Genomic DNA, 12345 nt, shown 5'->3' with positions numbered 1-12345 from the left:
CTCCTCTTCCATGGCATATGGCATTCTATCATCAACTCAATTCCAACGCAGGATTCATGAGACCAATATCTGTATTTCGAATTAATCAGATAAATATTGTCTGAATATATGAACAAGACGTATGTGTGCTTTACCCATATAATTATTAATATAGCAGCAAATATTACATTTAGCTAACACATTATTTGTTACAGGTTACTAAAAGTGTTAGCAATCTAACCTTAAATTTGACAGATGTTACATAATGTGGTTTGATATCATGTTTTATAGATTGTTTTAACATTAATAACACAATTATATGTGATTCGTTATTTGTTTTTAGTATGCGTTATGTGTATAAAAGTCTATTATATAAACGGATAAATAAATTGTTACACATTTTTAGATATGTTAGCCGTATAACATATCAATGCAAAAAGAAAGTAAAATTTATGTTATTTTATAAGTTAGCGGGTTACCAAAGAATTTTAAATATATTAACTAAAAGATGCATGTAAATGTATGATAAACATTTTATATGCTATATATAAATTATGGTAGCAGTCTAAAAATGAATTTTAATGCTAATTCAAAGGTATACTTAAAATTATACATCGCTAAAATCTTTGTTCTATCAAATTAAATTGTTGAAAACATTCAATATTATATTTGGCGCGTCAAAAATATTATTAACAAGATAAACAACTATAAAAATCACATTTACAAAGTTTAGAATGTCTGTTAATTAGTTCGTAACTGAATTCATTCACTTAAAGCCCTAAGGCAGTACAAGTAGAAACGGGCTAAGAACAAGCCCCGAAGAGACTACAATGAATAATAAAATTTTAAGCACAATTTTGGATGCACCGCCCCAAAGCTTCTCTGTCCAACCGAGGAGGATACGTGTCTTTCATGCTAGAGAGCATTCACTGACTCACCGTCAGACGCATCTCCCCCGTAAGCTTCACCGGAATCGCTGCCCCAAGCTCTTTCTTTCTTCTTCACGAAGACGTTAAACCTCGTCAATTTGAAAGCTTAATGCTCCCGTGAAACCTCTTTGAATCTTCAAAGCCTTGATTCAAATTGTCGGATGTGTCAACCTCGAAGTTTCTGAAGATTGAAAATTTTAGTTACGGGGATATAATGATAATAATAAAATATATACTAACTTGTCTAACAAATGAGGTTTCGTGTGAAATTGAACAATGATAAAGATTGAGATTCTTTAGAAATATCGGAGACAATAATCGTCAAGCAGTAGGGGTATAATAGTCAACAAAGTTTCTAAAATAAGAGACAAAAACTTTAAATGGGCAAGGAGCTAATTATGGTATAATCTTTGTGTGGACAGGACACTGCAAATACTCTTAAAAAATGTTGATTTCCCTAATTATTACTATTTTGGTGGTAAACACTCCGAAATTGTTTAAACGGTAATTACAGTATAGGGCCAAAGGCCCAATAATCCGATTGCATTTAGTGATGAGTTCTCATCTTATTGCATACACTCTGTATGGTCATTTTGGTCATTTTAGTTTTTGAGTGCTATTTTTGTGATATAAACTTAGAAAATTGCTATTTTGGAGATTTGCCATTTATTGCATACTCTGTACAGTCGATGAACAGAAGAAGACTGTTCTGTGTAAGATCACACTCCAGATTAGAGAGGATCCAACTGTCAGCTGCTCGTCGGCTTCCTAAACTCATCTTCTCGCCTGAAGGATCCGAAAAGCTCTTTACTCATCATCACACTGGAAGGTAAGAGGTCCTCAGTTTCATGGCTTCCATTTAAAGTACTCTCCTTTAAAGATTAAAGATCAAAGTCTGCTCCTTTATTCACTTCTCATCCTCGTAGGATAATGGAAGGTAACAAAAAAGCGAACCCAAGTTCCAGAGACTTGATCAGCACTTTACCAGATGATGTTCTCTGCTACATCTTGTCCTTCCTCACGACAAAGGAGGCTGCTTTAACACAGGTTCTGTCAAAGCGATGGTCGAATCTTTTTCAACTGGTACCTATCCTCGACTTTGACGACTCTCTGTTGCTAAACCGCAGAATGGGTCGAGAGCAAACTAAGGTTTTCATGGAGTTCGTGGAAAGGGTACTGTTTGCGCGAGTCAAGAACTCGTCTCCTGTGAAGAAAGCCTCTTTCAAGATAAGTCATTTAGATCTTCATGAAAGATTTGATCGCGTACCTCTGTGGGTAAAAAGAGTAATGGATCTTGGGGCCTCGGAACTTTGTCTAAGCTTTGGTGGTGACTTCAAGTACGTTAGCTTTGTTCTGCTGTACTGTGACCTTAAGAGCAAGGCACTTGTAAACCTAAGGATCGGAAGAGTCTACCTCATTCATCATGATGGTACTTTTCCAGATTCTGTTTCTCACACACTTACCACTCTCTTTCTTGACTCAGTTCAGTTTACTTATGGTAAGCCTGGTTTCGAAGCTATTCTATCAGCTTTCCCTAACCTTCAGAACCTGAGGCTCCATGAATCCAAGGAGTGGTACTATTGGGATGGGTCTGTTTCAAGTCCAACGCTTAAGAGATTTGTGTACAGACGTGATGATGATACTTCTGGTCCTAAGCCTTGTGTTAAGTTTGATACTCCGGGGCTTGCTTACTTGGAGTATTCTGATGTGGTTGCGGCTAAGTATGAGAATCTGCGTTTGGACAGCTTGGTTGAAGCTAGGCTTGATCTTCTGTTGACTGCAGGTCAAATCATGCGCAAGAATGCTCCAGATAATGTTGGTTTTGTTCCTGGTGATGTTTCAACTTTGTTCATGGGAATCAGAAATGTCAAGATCCTCTGCTTATCTCCAGATGCTCTAGATGTGAGAGTCCAGTCCCTTTTAAGTTGCTTCCTGAATGTTTTTTTTATTGGCTAGTGATGATTCTGGTGTGTGTGTGTGTGTGTGTTTCAGACGCTTTATTACCGTGGTGGTGAAATACCTGTGTTCAACAATCTGATTAGCTTGTCTCTGGGAAGTGATAGACCTCATGGCAGTCCATACATCTTCAAGAAACTGCTTCCATCTCTTCTCCTCAAGGCGCCAAATCTACAAACTCTAATCATCAAGGTATGGTGCAAAGAAAGAGTTATGTACTAATATTCATGAATTTATAATGATATTAATGTCCAACGTGTTTTCAGGGTCTAGGGCATTATGTTAAAAAAGGATGGGAGGTTGGGTGGCACCTACGTTTATCTTTGGATGATATGTATGATGCTCTGTCATCATCCGGATTGAAGGTTCTGCAGATCAATGGGTATGAAGGAACTGGTGAAGAACTTAGTCACATGGAGTGTTTTTTGGGAACATTACCGCATCTTGAAATGGTTAGGGTTACTCATAAAGGAGTTGATGATGGAGAGAGACGTCGTCTGGTGAATGATCTTTTGTGTCTTACCAGAGCTTCCCCCAAATGCAAGGTCCAAGTCATGAAAGAAAGTGCTTGATCACTTGTCTAAGTTTATTATGTAGTTCTGTGTATAGAGATGTGGGGGTTGTGTGCTTGTGCTGAGTTCTTTTGAAAAGTCTTTCCCTATCACAATGTCCTGTGAAGTATTTGAATTTTAGAGAAACATTGATGAGGATGATAAACAATCTTGAACAACTCCTAATCTGGCTGAAGAAGCCAACTTCAAATTCTTCCTGGAGTAGCTTCACTAAAGTCCTCTAGAAGAACTCTACTTGTTTGACCTTTGGCATCCCAGTGCCATTTTCTGGTTGATTGGCTATGTGATGGTAGCTTAGGTCTTTTTCTTTTGGCTTGTAGGATTGTTAATTTAGTAAGTTGTGGTTGCTGCTCTCTCAAGTCCCGATTTTTAGTTTAGCTATCTTGGTTGTGTCGAGTGGGGTTACTCGATCACTTTTCGGATCTTGGTTTAAGAATGTCTTAGGATTTCGCTGGGTTCGTGCTGAGGATCGGTGTCGTTAGTCTCTGCTGGGTTCGTGTTGCGAATCTATACGGTCTTGTGACTTTATGGTTCTTGAAGCGTCGTCGGGAGACTAGGGTTCGTGCGGATTGATGTCGTCGGTTATCCTACCCGGTTTTGTGGTTGTTGATCAGAATTTTTAGTACTGAAATTGTATTCAATTGTCAGTTCTAATGTTAGTTCTTTAAACCTTTTTTCCACCTTTTTTTGGGCTTAAACAAATTATGCTTTTTCATTCTCATCAATGAAATATTTACCTTTTAGCAAAAAAAGAACTCTACTTATTTCTAAACTCCTTTTAGAATCACTCATGTGGTCATGCTTCTTTTACCATTTGGAAGCACTGCATGTGTCTTAAGGCTACAAATGTGTGTAGTTACTGGAAATATCTAAGAACTCGAATCAAAATTATCGAGTACAAGAAAAAACTAAACAGAATCTCTGTTGCTCACAAGCTATTTCACTTTCATATGATTCTTCTTGTAGTGCTGCAATTTGTGAATGGTGTGAACGCATTTTCTCTGTTTCCGTCTCATAAAGAAAGTCAATCATGAACCTAATAGGTGCGAAACCAAACGTTTTGGTTAGTGTTCTTGTGCCAAAACTAGAGAAAGAAGTTGAAAAGGTGGGCCATTATGGCCATTTGGATTAACAGAAGATTCTAAATAAAGTAGAATCAATATAAAAAGGATGCTAGTTTAAAAAATATATATATAAAAAGGATGTTCACATCTTCTCTCTCTCACTCACTCTATAGTTTTGTATGAGTAGTGTTAGGAATATGTATGTGTTATAGAGAGGGTAGTGGTGGGGGAGAAGATATAATTCATAGTTGTAGAAAATGGTGAAGCACAAACAAAAGAGCTTGTAAAAGTCTTTGACTTTCTAACTAGATTCAGTACACCTAAGAAAGTGAAATCTTCTTTTGTTCTCACCTTTTCACACATCAAGAATCAATAACTATCAATATGTTAAGTAAACAAGTTGTGTGCTATGGTCCCAGCCATCAGATCATATCGTGCATATACAGTGTTCTCATTGCTTGCTTTTAAAGTTTTGAAACATTATTTAAGAAGATGCTCTTTTCCCTTCAACCGCAAGAAGTCTCAAGATCAATATGGACAAAAGCTCAGAATATGTTTCGAGTTATTTTATTAGGTTTTATAATCATATCCTGATATTTAATGTGTCTTATATATCCTTGAATAGAATACGGACGTTCATACTTGGAGCCGACATCAAATCATCCACCATATTTTATATACGACAACTCTTTAACATGTGATTGATGTATAGTTTGATAATATTTAATATTTGTATTATTTTTTAGCCTGACAATTGACAATGAAAATAGTTTTTAAAAATTGTCTTCATTAGCTGTTTTAGCAGCCAAATTTGTTACTTAAACGTAGCATGACAACGAACAGGATTTCTTTATATATCATTAATCGTTTCAATTAATCAGAAAGTTAGGTTTGAGTCGGTTGAAATACAATTATTTATTTCTTTATTACTATATATTTAAATGTAGTGTGAACATGCAATGAAAATACATTCAAAACATTACCGGCACTTCAAAGAGTTAAGACATTTACGAGTTATGTATATGAACAATATGCAAATTAGATTTGGTACTCATTTTCACATTAATATGATAGTATTTATTATTTAATATTTTTTTTCATTTTTGCATGGGGCTAGTAGACTACCGTAAACCTATTGCATAGAGTGTCAAGACAAAGAAACAGATGTGAGTGAATTCTCACCTTCACCTACAACTTCCAGTCCAAGTCGATCCTTTGCACCTCTCTATCTCTATATATATAATACACACACTGACACTCATACACACCACATATTAATAAGAAGAAGATACAGTAACAGAAGTTTATCATCATCATCATCATTGATCACCATGTCTCATTCTGACGATAATAGAGTAACGAGACAGGTAATCAAGAACTTTTTTGTAAAGCTTCAGGAAGAAGGAGAAGGGGCTCTCGTTAGAAACGCCATCACAGAGTAGGTTTTATTCACAAAAGTCCAATAGCTTCGTGATAATCCAATAGCTTGACCTTCAAGTTTCATAGTTCTTTTTTCCTGGTGTGGCTAACTCAGCAGGATGGACCAGAAGTTACTAGACCCGTTCGTGTTGTTAGTTGAATTTTCCTGTAAATTTCTTCATCTCCCATATATGTTTATTGATGATTACATATTTATATAGATAACAATCTAAAGCAGCTTTTTATGTGTTCTGTTTCTTGATCAGTTTCGCTTTCAGTTGGATACCCAGATCATCCTCACCGAGGTCAATATCACAGATTAACTTCTTACACACGCATATACGCAAACCTTTCTCTGTTCTGTAATGACTTAAGTGATTGTATCAACTCTATGCAGGTTTTGAAAGTCTTACTTACATACTAAAGGTGAGCCAAAGACTCTTTCAACGTCTTCACAGAATTTTTTTTCCTTGAATCTTAACTCTAATGAGTTTTAAAATTTAAAAAAACTTATGCAGGGAGGTATCGTTCACAACGATCTTAAAGGTCATAAAAGTATAATCAAAGCTGGAGATGTTCAGGTAAAAAAAAAAAAAAAAGAAACACTAAGCAAATCAGATCTTGAATTCTTGATTACAAGTTTCACTCAACTTTAGCTTTTGATTTGTTAGTGGATGACAGCAGGAAGAGGAATCATTCATTCAGAATATCCGGAACAAGAAGTCAACAATGGCTTACAGCTTTGGATCAACCTCCCTTCCATTCACAGAATGTAAAGGAGAGACCAGTTTCTTCACTATCCTCTCTTCCTCTTAAGATAACTTACCTTGTGTTGTTTGATTTTTCCTCAGGATTGAACCAAAAAACCTAGAACTGTCTGGTTCAGAGATTCCAAGGGCAGAGGAAGATGGAGTAGAGGTCAAAGTCATAGCCGGAGATTCAATGGGAATCAAATCTCCTTGCCAGACAACAACACCAATGATGTACCTTGACTTCACCCTCAAGCCAGGATCTCAAACCCACCAGACCGTTCCAGAATCTTGGACCGCTTTCGCCTACATTTTAGAAGGCGATGAAGGCCTTTTCAGCTCCATGGACTCTTCAGCTATATCTGCGCACAATGTTGTTGTGTTTGGACCTGGGGAGTTAGTTAGCGTGTGGAACAAGTCAAGTTCTAGGTCATTGAGGTTTCTGTTGATTGCAGGGAAGCCGATCGGTGAGCCTATGGTTCAGAGTGGTCCGTTTGTGATGAGTTCTCAGGCTGAGATTGATATGGCTTTTGAGGATTACCAGAATGCTAAGAACGGGTTTGAGATGGCTAAAAGTAGTTAAAGTAGAGGTCACAGTCAAAAGAGTTTGTAAACAAAAACCATATGAATTATGTGGTTTTGTCTTCTTTATTTCACATTCAAGAACCTATTACAATTAAGTCTACAAGTCGAAACAAGATGAGATCAGTGTCAAGAGGAAAAACAACAATCGTCTCTTTATGAAAATTGATGATAAGACTTGAGATTCTATTACAGCTAACAAGTCGAATCTCTGCTTACAGAAACTCGAATTCGTGTCCTTATACTCCACTTAACACTACATTTACACATATAATCTGAGATTCAGCTAAATCACTGAAGTGGTTATATATACATAACAAACTGTAGATTCATCTCAGTCAGAATCAAAAACAGAAACAAAACTCTAAGGAGTCTTCGGAGTGAAACAACATACACGCATAGAAGAACAATCCATTCTAAGTTTTTAGGAGGTTCTCTAACACTACTAATCAACTGAAAAATGAGTGAAGAAGACTATGGCAGTTCTTCAGAGTTACATATCATCTCACAGAACAGTGTTATAGCCATTGATTTTACATAAAGAGCTAGAACTCTGAATCTGTAAAAATAAAAAGATGGTCTTAACTAGGTGTGCCGTTGCTCCTGTACACAACTTCAAGACATTCTTTCGCTCGAAGAACTTTAGATTGAAGGTAGAAGCTCCCAGCTTTAGCGTTATTCTCAAACAGCTTGTCGTATTTCTACAATCATATATATAAACCAAAACTCCGTATTAGTTATTTCCCTTGAGAGAGTTACAGATTAGACCTGATGACAGAGAAACAGTGTTTGTACCTGTAAGATCTCTTCCCAAGAGGTCTGCTCGGTTACACCGAGAATCTGCCTAGCCTCTTGCTCATTAATGGCTTTCCCTGCTTTACGTACTGCGTTCTGCATTGCTTCCTGCGCAACGCCGGTTTTAGACGCATCTGCAAAACAAACTTTCTTGAGTAAGAGAAGCCTCACACTTCAATGCAAATACAAGTTTAATTACCTATTGAATATACTAGACTCAAACAGAGCAGTCCAGAAACATATAAACCGTTCTAATAGTGGTAAACAAATATCCAGGAGCTGTGAAAAAACATCTATCAATTGAAAAACAGATCTTCCTAAGAGAGAGCAAGCCATCATTAGATTCATGAAGCTAACACACACACACACACACATATATATATAAACAGAGCAATACTCAAATAAAACAAAGCAAGCTGTTTAGGGAAAAATATAAACTGTTCTTACAGAATCACTAGTCACCATGAGAATGCAATTTGTAACCCGATCTGTAGCGTCAATTGAAAAACAGATCTTCCTAAGCTAAGAGATGACTTGATGTAAAAAAAAGAAGGTAACATATGTAATAAAAAAAAATGTTGAAACATACTTGCAATGGCCTGACGATAAGCTTTAAAGACAGCACGGCCTAAAATCCCAGTACCCATCACAATGAACTGCGCAATTATTCTACCAGCCTGTAAGAGAAACAAACGAGTATCGATGCAACATGATAAAAGCACAGACCTTTAGCTACTTATATATATATATGGCATGAAGGGATTTGAAATGAGGCAAGAGGATAACAAGAATCTCTTAAAGAAGCAACCAGCTAATACAATCCTTACCAAATTCACCGAACAAATCAATCACTCTCAGATTCATACAAATTAACAACAGAGAGAGAGAGAGAGAGAGACCCACCATGGAATTCAATTAGTTGCTCGACTGAAATGCGAAAAGTTGCTCCTTTCGTTGACGAGGTTCTGGATTCGTTTAAGGCAATGGAACAATCTAGTGTTCGTGTTCGTGTAATGAGTTGGGAGAAATAGGGAAGACTAATGACGCCCATGGAGTTTTTAATAGTATCCAATTCAAACCTTACCACGTCAGGTATGATTTTGGGCTTTTGTTAACAAAGAAGCCCAATATTTAGTGGGTTAGTAGTGGACAATGATAAAGCCTGGTTTCCAAATTGAATACTAGTAAAACTTTATAGTGTGTGACTGGGAAAGATGGAGTAAATAAGAGGGAAAATAAAAAAAAGGTGAAATGAGAGGAAAAATGAAAATGGCAGAGAGAGAGAGAGAGAGTAAAGTAGATTTTTAAGTTGGAGTAAATTTTTTTTTCTATTTTACTCTCCAGTAATAGTAACTAGATGAAATAGGAGGAACATGTTTTTCCATCTGATTGGATAAATTTCAGAGTATATAAGAATAAATTGATTTTTCTCCTTTATTATTTACTGTAAAAGTGACATACAGCCACAACGTAATCTTTTGTTTATACAGTGCTTACACGAGTTATTTGCTCTGGCGTTAGTGTACATAAGCACAAGTGACAGTACTATAGCAGTGTGGAGATGCAGCTTCTTGCACTTGTCGTAGTAAGTTCAATAAAAAAATAAAGGTTGGTAATCTGAAGTAACTTATGTTATTCTCACAATTGAAGTAAGATCAAATAGAGCATTTTTCTCTTTACAGTTAGTTGCCCAATTGTTGTTATAAATTACTAACTGACTCCAAGTGTTTCACCATCCTCCTCATCCAACATCTTTCTCTGCTCGTCTTTTTTGGTCCTCCTCATCTTTCTCCTTCCCGAGAAGAATATCAACAAAAAACGCAAAAACATACTGATTATTGTTCTTGATGAAGCCGTCATTGTAGAAGAGATAATTGAAAAAGAAAGTCTAGAAAAAGCCTGTATACTGAGTATATGATCCGAACAATAGCTGTAGTAGCAAATGCAAGGTAGTAGAGCCAAAAACTTAAAATTAACACATACATGGCAAACTGGTCTCATCCGTTGGTTGCTAAGACACAGAAAATTTCTTTGAGTTACAAAGTGAGCTAACCTTCTCATGATAAGCGAAATGCGGATCAAAACAGCCCACATGTCTGATGTGAGTAACGAGAGGGTGAACATCGCTGAACCACTGGTCTGAGATGATCATATTTTATGTTAATGTTTGAGAGGCTTTTTGAACATGGAAACAGAGAGTAAAGCCGGTTTTGTGTCATGCCTTGAGCAAAACCGGGAGTAATGAGTAGGAGAGAAACATCGAGACTGCGAATCTAAGAAAAGGAAGTGGCTGAAAGTGTAGAAAGAAATGATAAAAGTTTGTACTGATAAAGAAACAAAGGCTTTGGTTTGTGGATATTGAAATTTACATTCTCAGCTGACCACTCAACAGCTTTGAGCTCACCACGTTCAAATATGCATCTAGAGACAAGTCAAGGAGAGCTTCCTGAAGAATGTGCATACAAGTCTAAGAAACATAAAAAAAAAAGATATAATTTGTATGAAGGATCATCTGAATGGCACTAATAATTGCGCCGAAAAATCCAAAGGTCATATAAGCTCAACTGTGTTAGCAAGTAGAAGCAACGAATCAGTTGAGAATAACAAGACACAATGATAAACTGAATCTTTCTCACTGCTCGATTACAAAAGATTCTTAAATAATATCTAGATCATCTCCAAGGTATGGATCAAGAAAGTTATGGATCATTTGCACGTGCAAATATCAAAGAAACCTCGTGCCAGTACCAAAAAGAACCTCTAAAGTTTATTGTCAGATATTGTCATAAGTTTCCACTATTACCTCCTCGACTCCCAGCGGTGAACGTTAGAGAAGACTACCATAACAACACCAAGGATACAGAGAGCCACACCAGTAATCTTCATCGAACTGTATTTTGTTTTCAGAATAACAAATGTCAACACCAAAACGCAAGAGATCGCCCAGCAGTCCAGTATCATCACACTTGTTATCGATGTGTACTGATTCGCCTTCACCACTACAAAAAGGCAAAACATAAAACTTCCACGGTTTTCCACCACAACAACAGCAGCAAGAATGTGATGCAAGTAGTAACATTTCTAAGCTCCACAATAACCCACATGATCAGGAAACAAAATGGTGCGACGGATGTGAGAAGATAAAGATTAACAGATGGATAAACAATAAAGAAAGACACAGAGATTTAACGTGGTTCACCCCTAACGGCTACGTCCACGGGCATAGAGAGATTTTATTGATGGAGGAATTACAGAGATCTGTCTATAAGAAGATCACATCTAGTTTCTCTACGGCTGCTAACTAGGTTTAGAGTAGACACAAAATATATATAGTTGTGTCCCGGAAAACCCTAGCACTAGTAGGCCTCAAAAAAAGACTAAGGCCCAACAGATTCAAGACGTTATTCAACAAATCTCCACCTTGACTTGAATCCTCCATAATCAGATGTACCAGAATGCACTTCTTCGTGCTCAGAATACAGATGTACCAAACTCTCTCTTTGCTCAGATGTTCCGTCGAACTCATATACTCTTCTCATCTCTCAGAAAATGGTATCTTACATCGATATGCTTGGTTCTCTCATGATGAACCTGATCCTTGGCTAAGCAGATAGCACTTAAGCTATCACAAAACACAGTAGCCTGATCATGATGAAGACCAAGATCACTGACCAATCCTCTCAACCATATTGCCTCCTTAGCAGCTTCTGTCAATGCCATATACTCTGCCTCAGTTGTAGACAAAGTCACTGTCGACTGCAAAGTCGCCTTCCAGCTCACAACAAAACCACCCAAAGTAAATATGTAACCAGTCATAGATCTCATGTTGTCCACATCTCCTGCATAATCCGAATCAGAATACCCAGTAACCAGTCTCGGATCCCTGTCTCCACAGACAAGACCAATATCAGATGTACCCTTAAGGTACCGGAAAATCCTCTTCACAGTGATCCATTGCTCCTTTCGCGGCTGAACCATGAACCTACTCACAACGCTGACTGCGTGTGCAAGATCTGGTCTTGTACAAAACGTAGCATACATCAAACTTCCTACAACACTAGCATAAGGAACACGTGACATATAATCGATTTCCCCTTCAGACATTTCATCACTCATGGTAGGATGAAAATTTGCAGCACATGGAGTATCGATAGGCTTAACATTAAGCATCCCGAATCTTGTCAAGACCTTTTCAATGTAGGCTTTTTGTGACAAGGACATCTTTTTCTTCGTCCTAACCCTGAAGATCTCCATTCCTAGAATCTTCCTCGCAACACCCAAATCTTTCATCTCAAACTCA

The 12345-nt window shown here is 37.2% G+C and overlaps 3 protein-coding genes and 1 pseudogene across 5 annotated transcripts; 2 read left to right on the top strand and 2 right to left on the bottom strand.

The window, feature by feature from the left end:
* The first annotated feature begins 1601 nt into the window (after positions 1–1601).
* On the top strand, positions 1602–3571 carry LOC106339279 (F-box protein At3g59150). 2 transcript variants are annotated; one of them, XM_013778067.1, is made up of 4 exons: positions 1602–1737; positions 1835–2810; positions 2901–3056; positions 3131–3571. In XM_013778067.1, the coding sequence occupies exons 2-4, from the start codon at positions 1839–1841 to the stop codon at positions 3434–3436; spliced, it is 1434 nt and encodes a 477-aa protein (XP_013633521.1). In that variant the 5' UTR covers positions 1602–1737; positions 1835–1838; the 3' UTR covers positions 3437–3571. The 2 variants fall into 2 exon arrangements, with proteins under 2 accessions (XP_013633521.1, XP_013633522.1); XM_013778068.1 differs by lacking the exon at positions 1602–1737 and having other exon boundaries at positions 1867–1955; positions 2036–2810.
* A 2067-nt stretch (positions 3572–5638) lies between these two features.
* LOC106337662 (pirin-1-like) lies at positions 5639–7348 on the top strand. Of its 2 annotated transcripts, none has more exons than XM_013776784.1 (7): positions 5639–5938; positions 6035–6087; positions 6186–6224; positions 6317–6345; positions 6438–6500; positions 6591–6691; positions 6771–7348. In XM_013776784.1, the coding sequence occupies exons 1-7, from the start codon at positions 5832–5834 to the stop codon at positions 7249–7251; spliced, it is 873 nt and encodes a 290-aa protein (XP_013632238.1). In that variant the 5' UTR covers positions 5639–5831; the 3' UTR covers positions 7252–7348. The 2 variants fall into 2 exon arrangements, with proteins under 2 accessions (XP_013632238.1, XP_013632239.1); XM_013776785.1 differs by having other exon boundaries at positions 5640–5938; positions 6038–6087.
* A 178-nt stretch (positions 7349–7526) lies between these two features.
* Positions 7527–9064, bottom strand: LOC106337663 (mitochondrial import inner membrane translocase subunit tim16-B-like). The gene is made up of 4 exons (XM_013776786.1): positions 8949–9064; positions 8635–8722; positions 8046–8179; positions 7527–7951 (listed from the first exon to the last, which is right to left on the bottom strand). Exons 1-4 carry the CDS (start codon positions 8949–8951, stop codon positions 7832–7834), a joined length of 345 nt encoding a protein of 114 aa, XP_013632240.1. The 5' UTR covers positions 8952–9064; the 3' UTR covers positions 7527–7831.
* Positions 9065–9755: 691 nt separating this feature from the next.
* Positions 9756–12345, bottom strand: part of LOC106338537 — a 6359-nt pseudogene continuing 3769 nt past the window's right edge.

Source organism: Brassica oleracea, chromosome C4 (assembly GCF_000695525.1).
Source record: "Brassica oleracea var. oleracea cultivar TO1000 chromosome C4, BOL, whole genome shotgun sequence".
Lineage (NCBI taxonomy): Eukaryota > Viridiplantae > Streptophyta > Magnoliopsida > Brassicales > Brassicaceae > Brassica > Brassica oleracea.
The sequence above is the reverse complement of the archived record's forward strand: the minus strand, read 5'-3'. Positions and strand labels throughout refer to the sequence as shown.

Coding starts and splice junctions, on each gene's coding strand:
- LOC106339279 (XM_013778067.1), top strand. CDS start 1,839: ATGGAAGGTAACAAAAAAGCGAACCCAAGTTCCAGAGACTTGATCAGC. Junction 2,811..2,900: donor TATCTCCAGATGCTCTAGAT/GTGAGAGTCCAG, acceptor TGTGTGTTTCAG/ACGCTTTATTACCGTGGTGG. Junction 3,057..3,130: donor TACAAACTCTAATCATCAAG/GTATGGTGCAAA, acceptor ACGTGTTTTCAG/GGTCTAGGGCATTATGTTAA.
- LOC106337662 (XM_013776784.1), top strand. CDS start 5,832: ATGTCTCATTCTGACGATAATAGAGTAACGAGACAGGTAATCAAGAAC. Junction 5,939..6,034: donor GTTAGAAACGCCATCACAGA/GTAGGTTTTATT, acceptor TGGCTAACTCAG/CAGGATGGACCAGAAGTTAC. Junction 6,501..6,590: donor TCAAAGCTGGAGATGTTCAG/GTAAAAAAAAAA, acceptor TTGATTTGTTAG/TGGATGACAGCAGGAAGAGG.
- LOC106337663 (XM_013776786.1), bottom strand. Junction 8,180..8,634: donor TTATCGTCAGGCCATTGCAA/GTATGTTTCAAC, acceptor TTTGTTTTGCAG/ATGCGTCTAAAACCGGCGTT. Junction 7,952..8,045: donor CTTGGGAAGAGATCTTACAG/GTACAAACACTG, acceptor ATATGATTGTAG/AAATACGACAAGCTGTTTGA.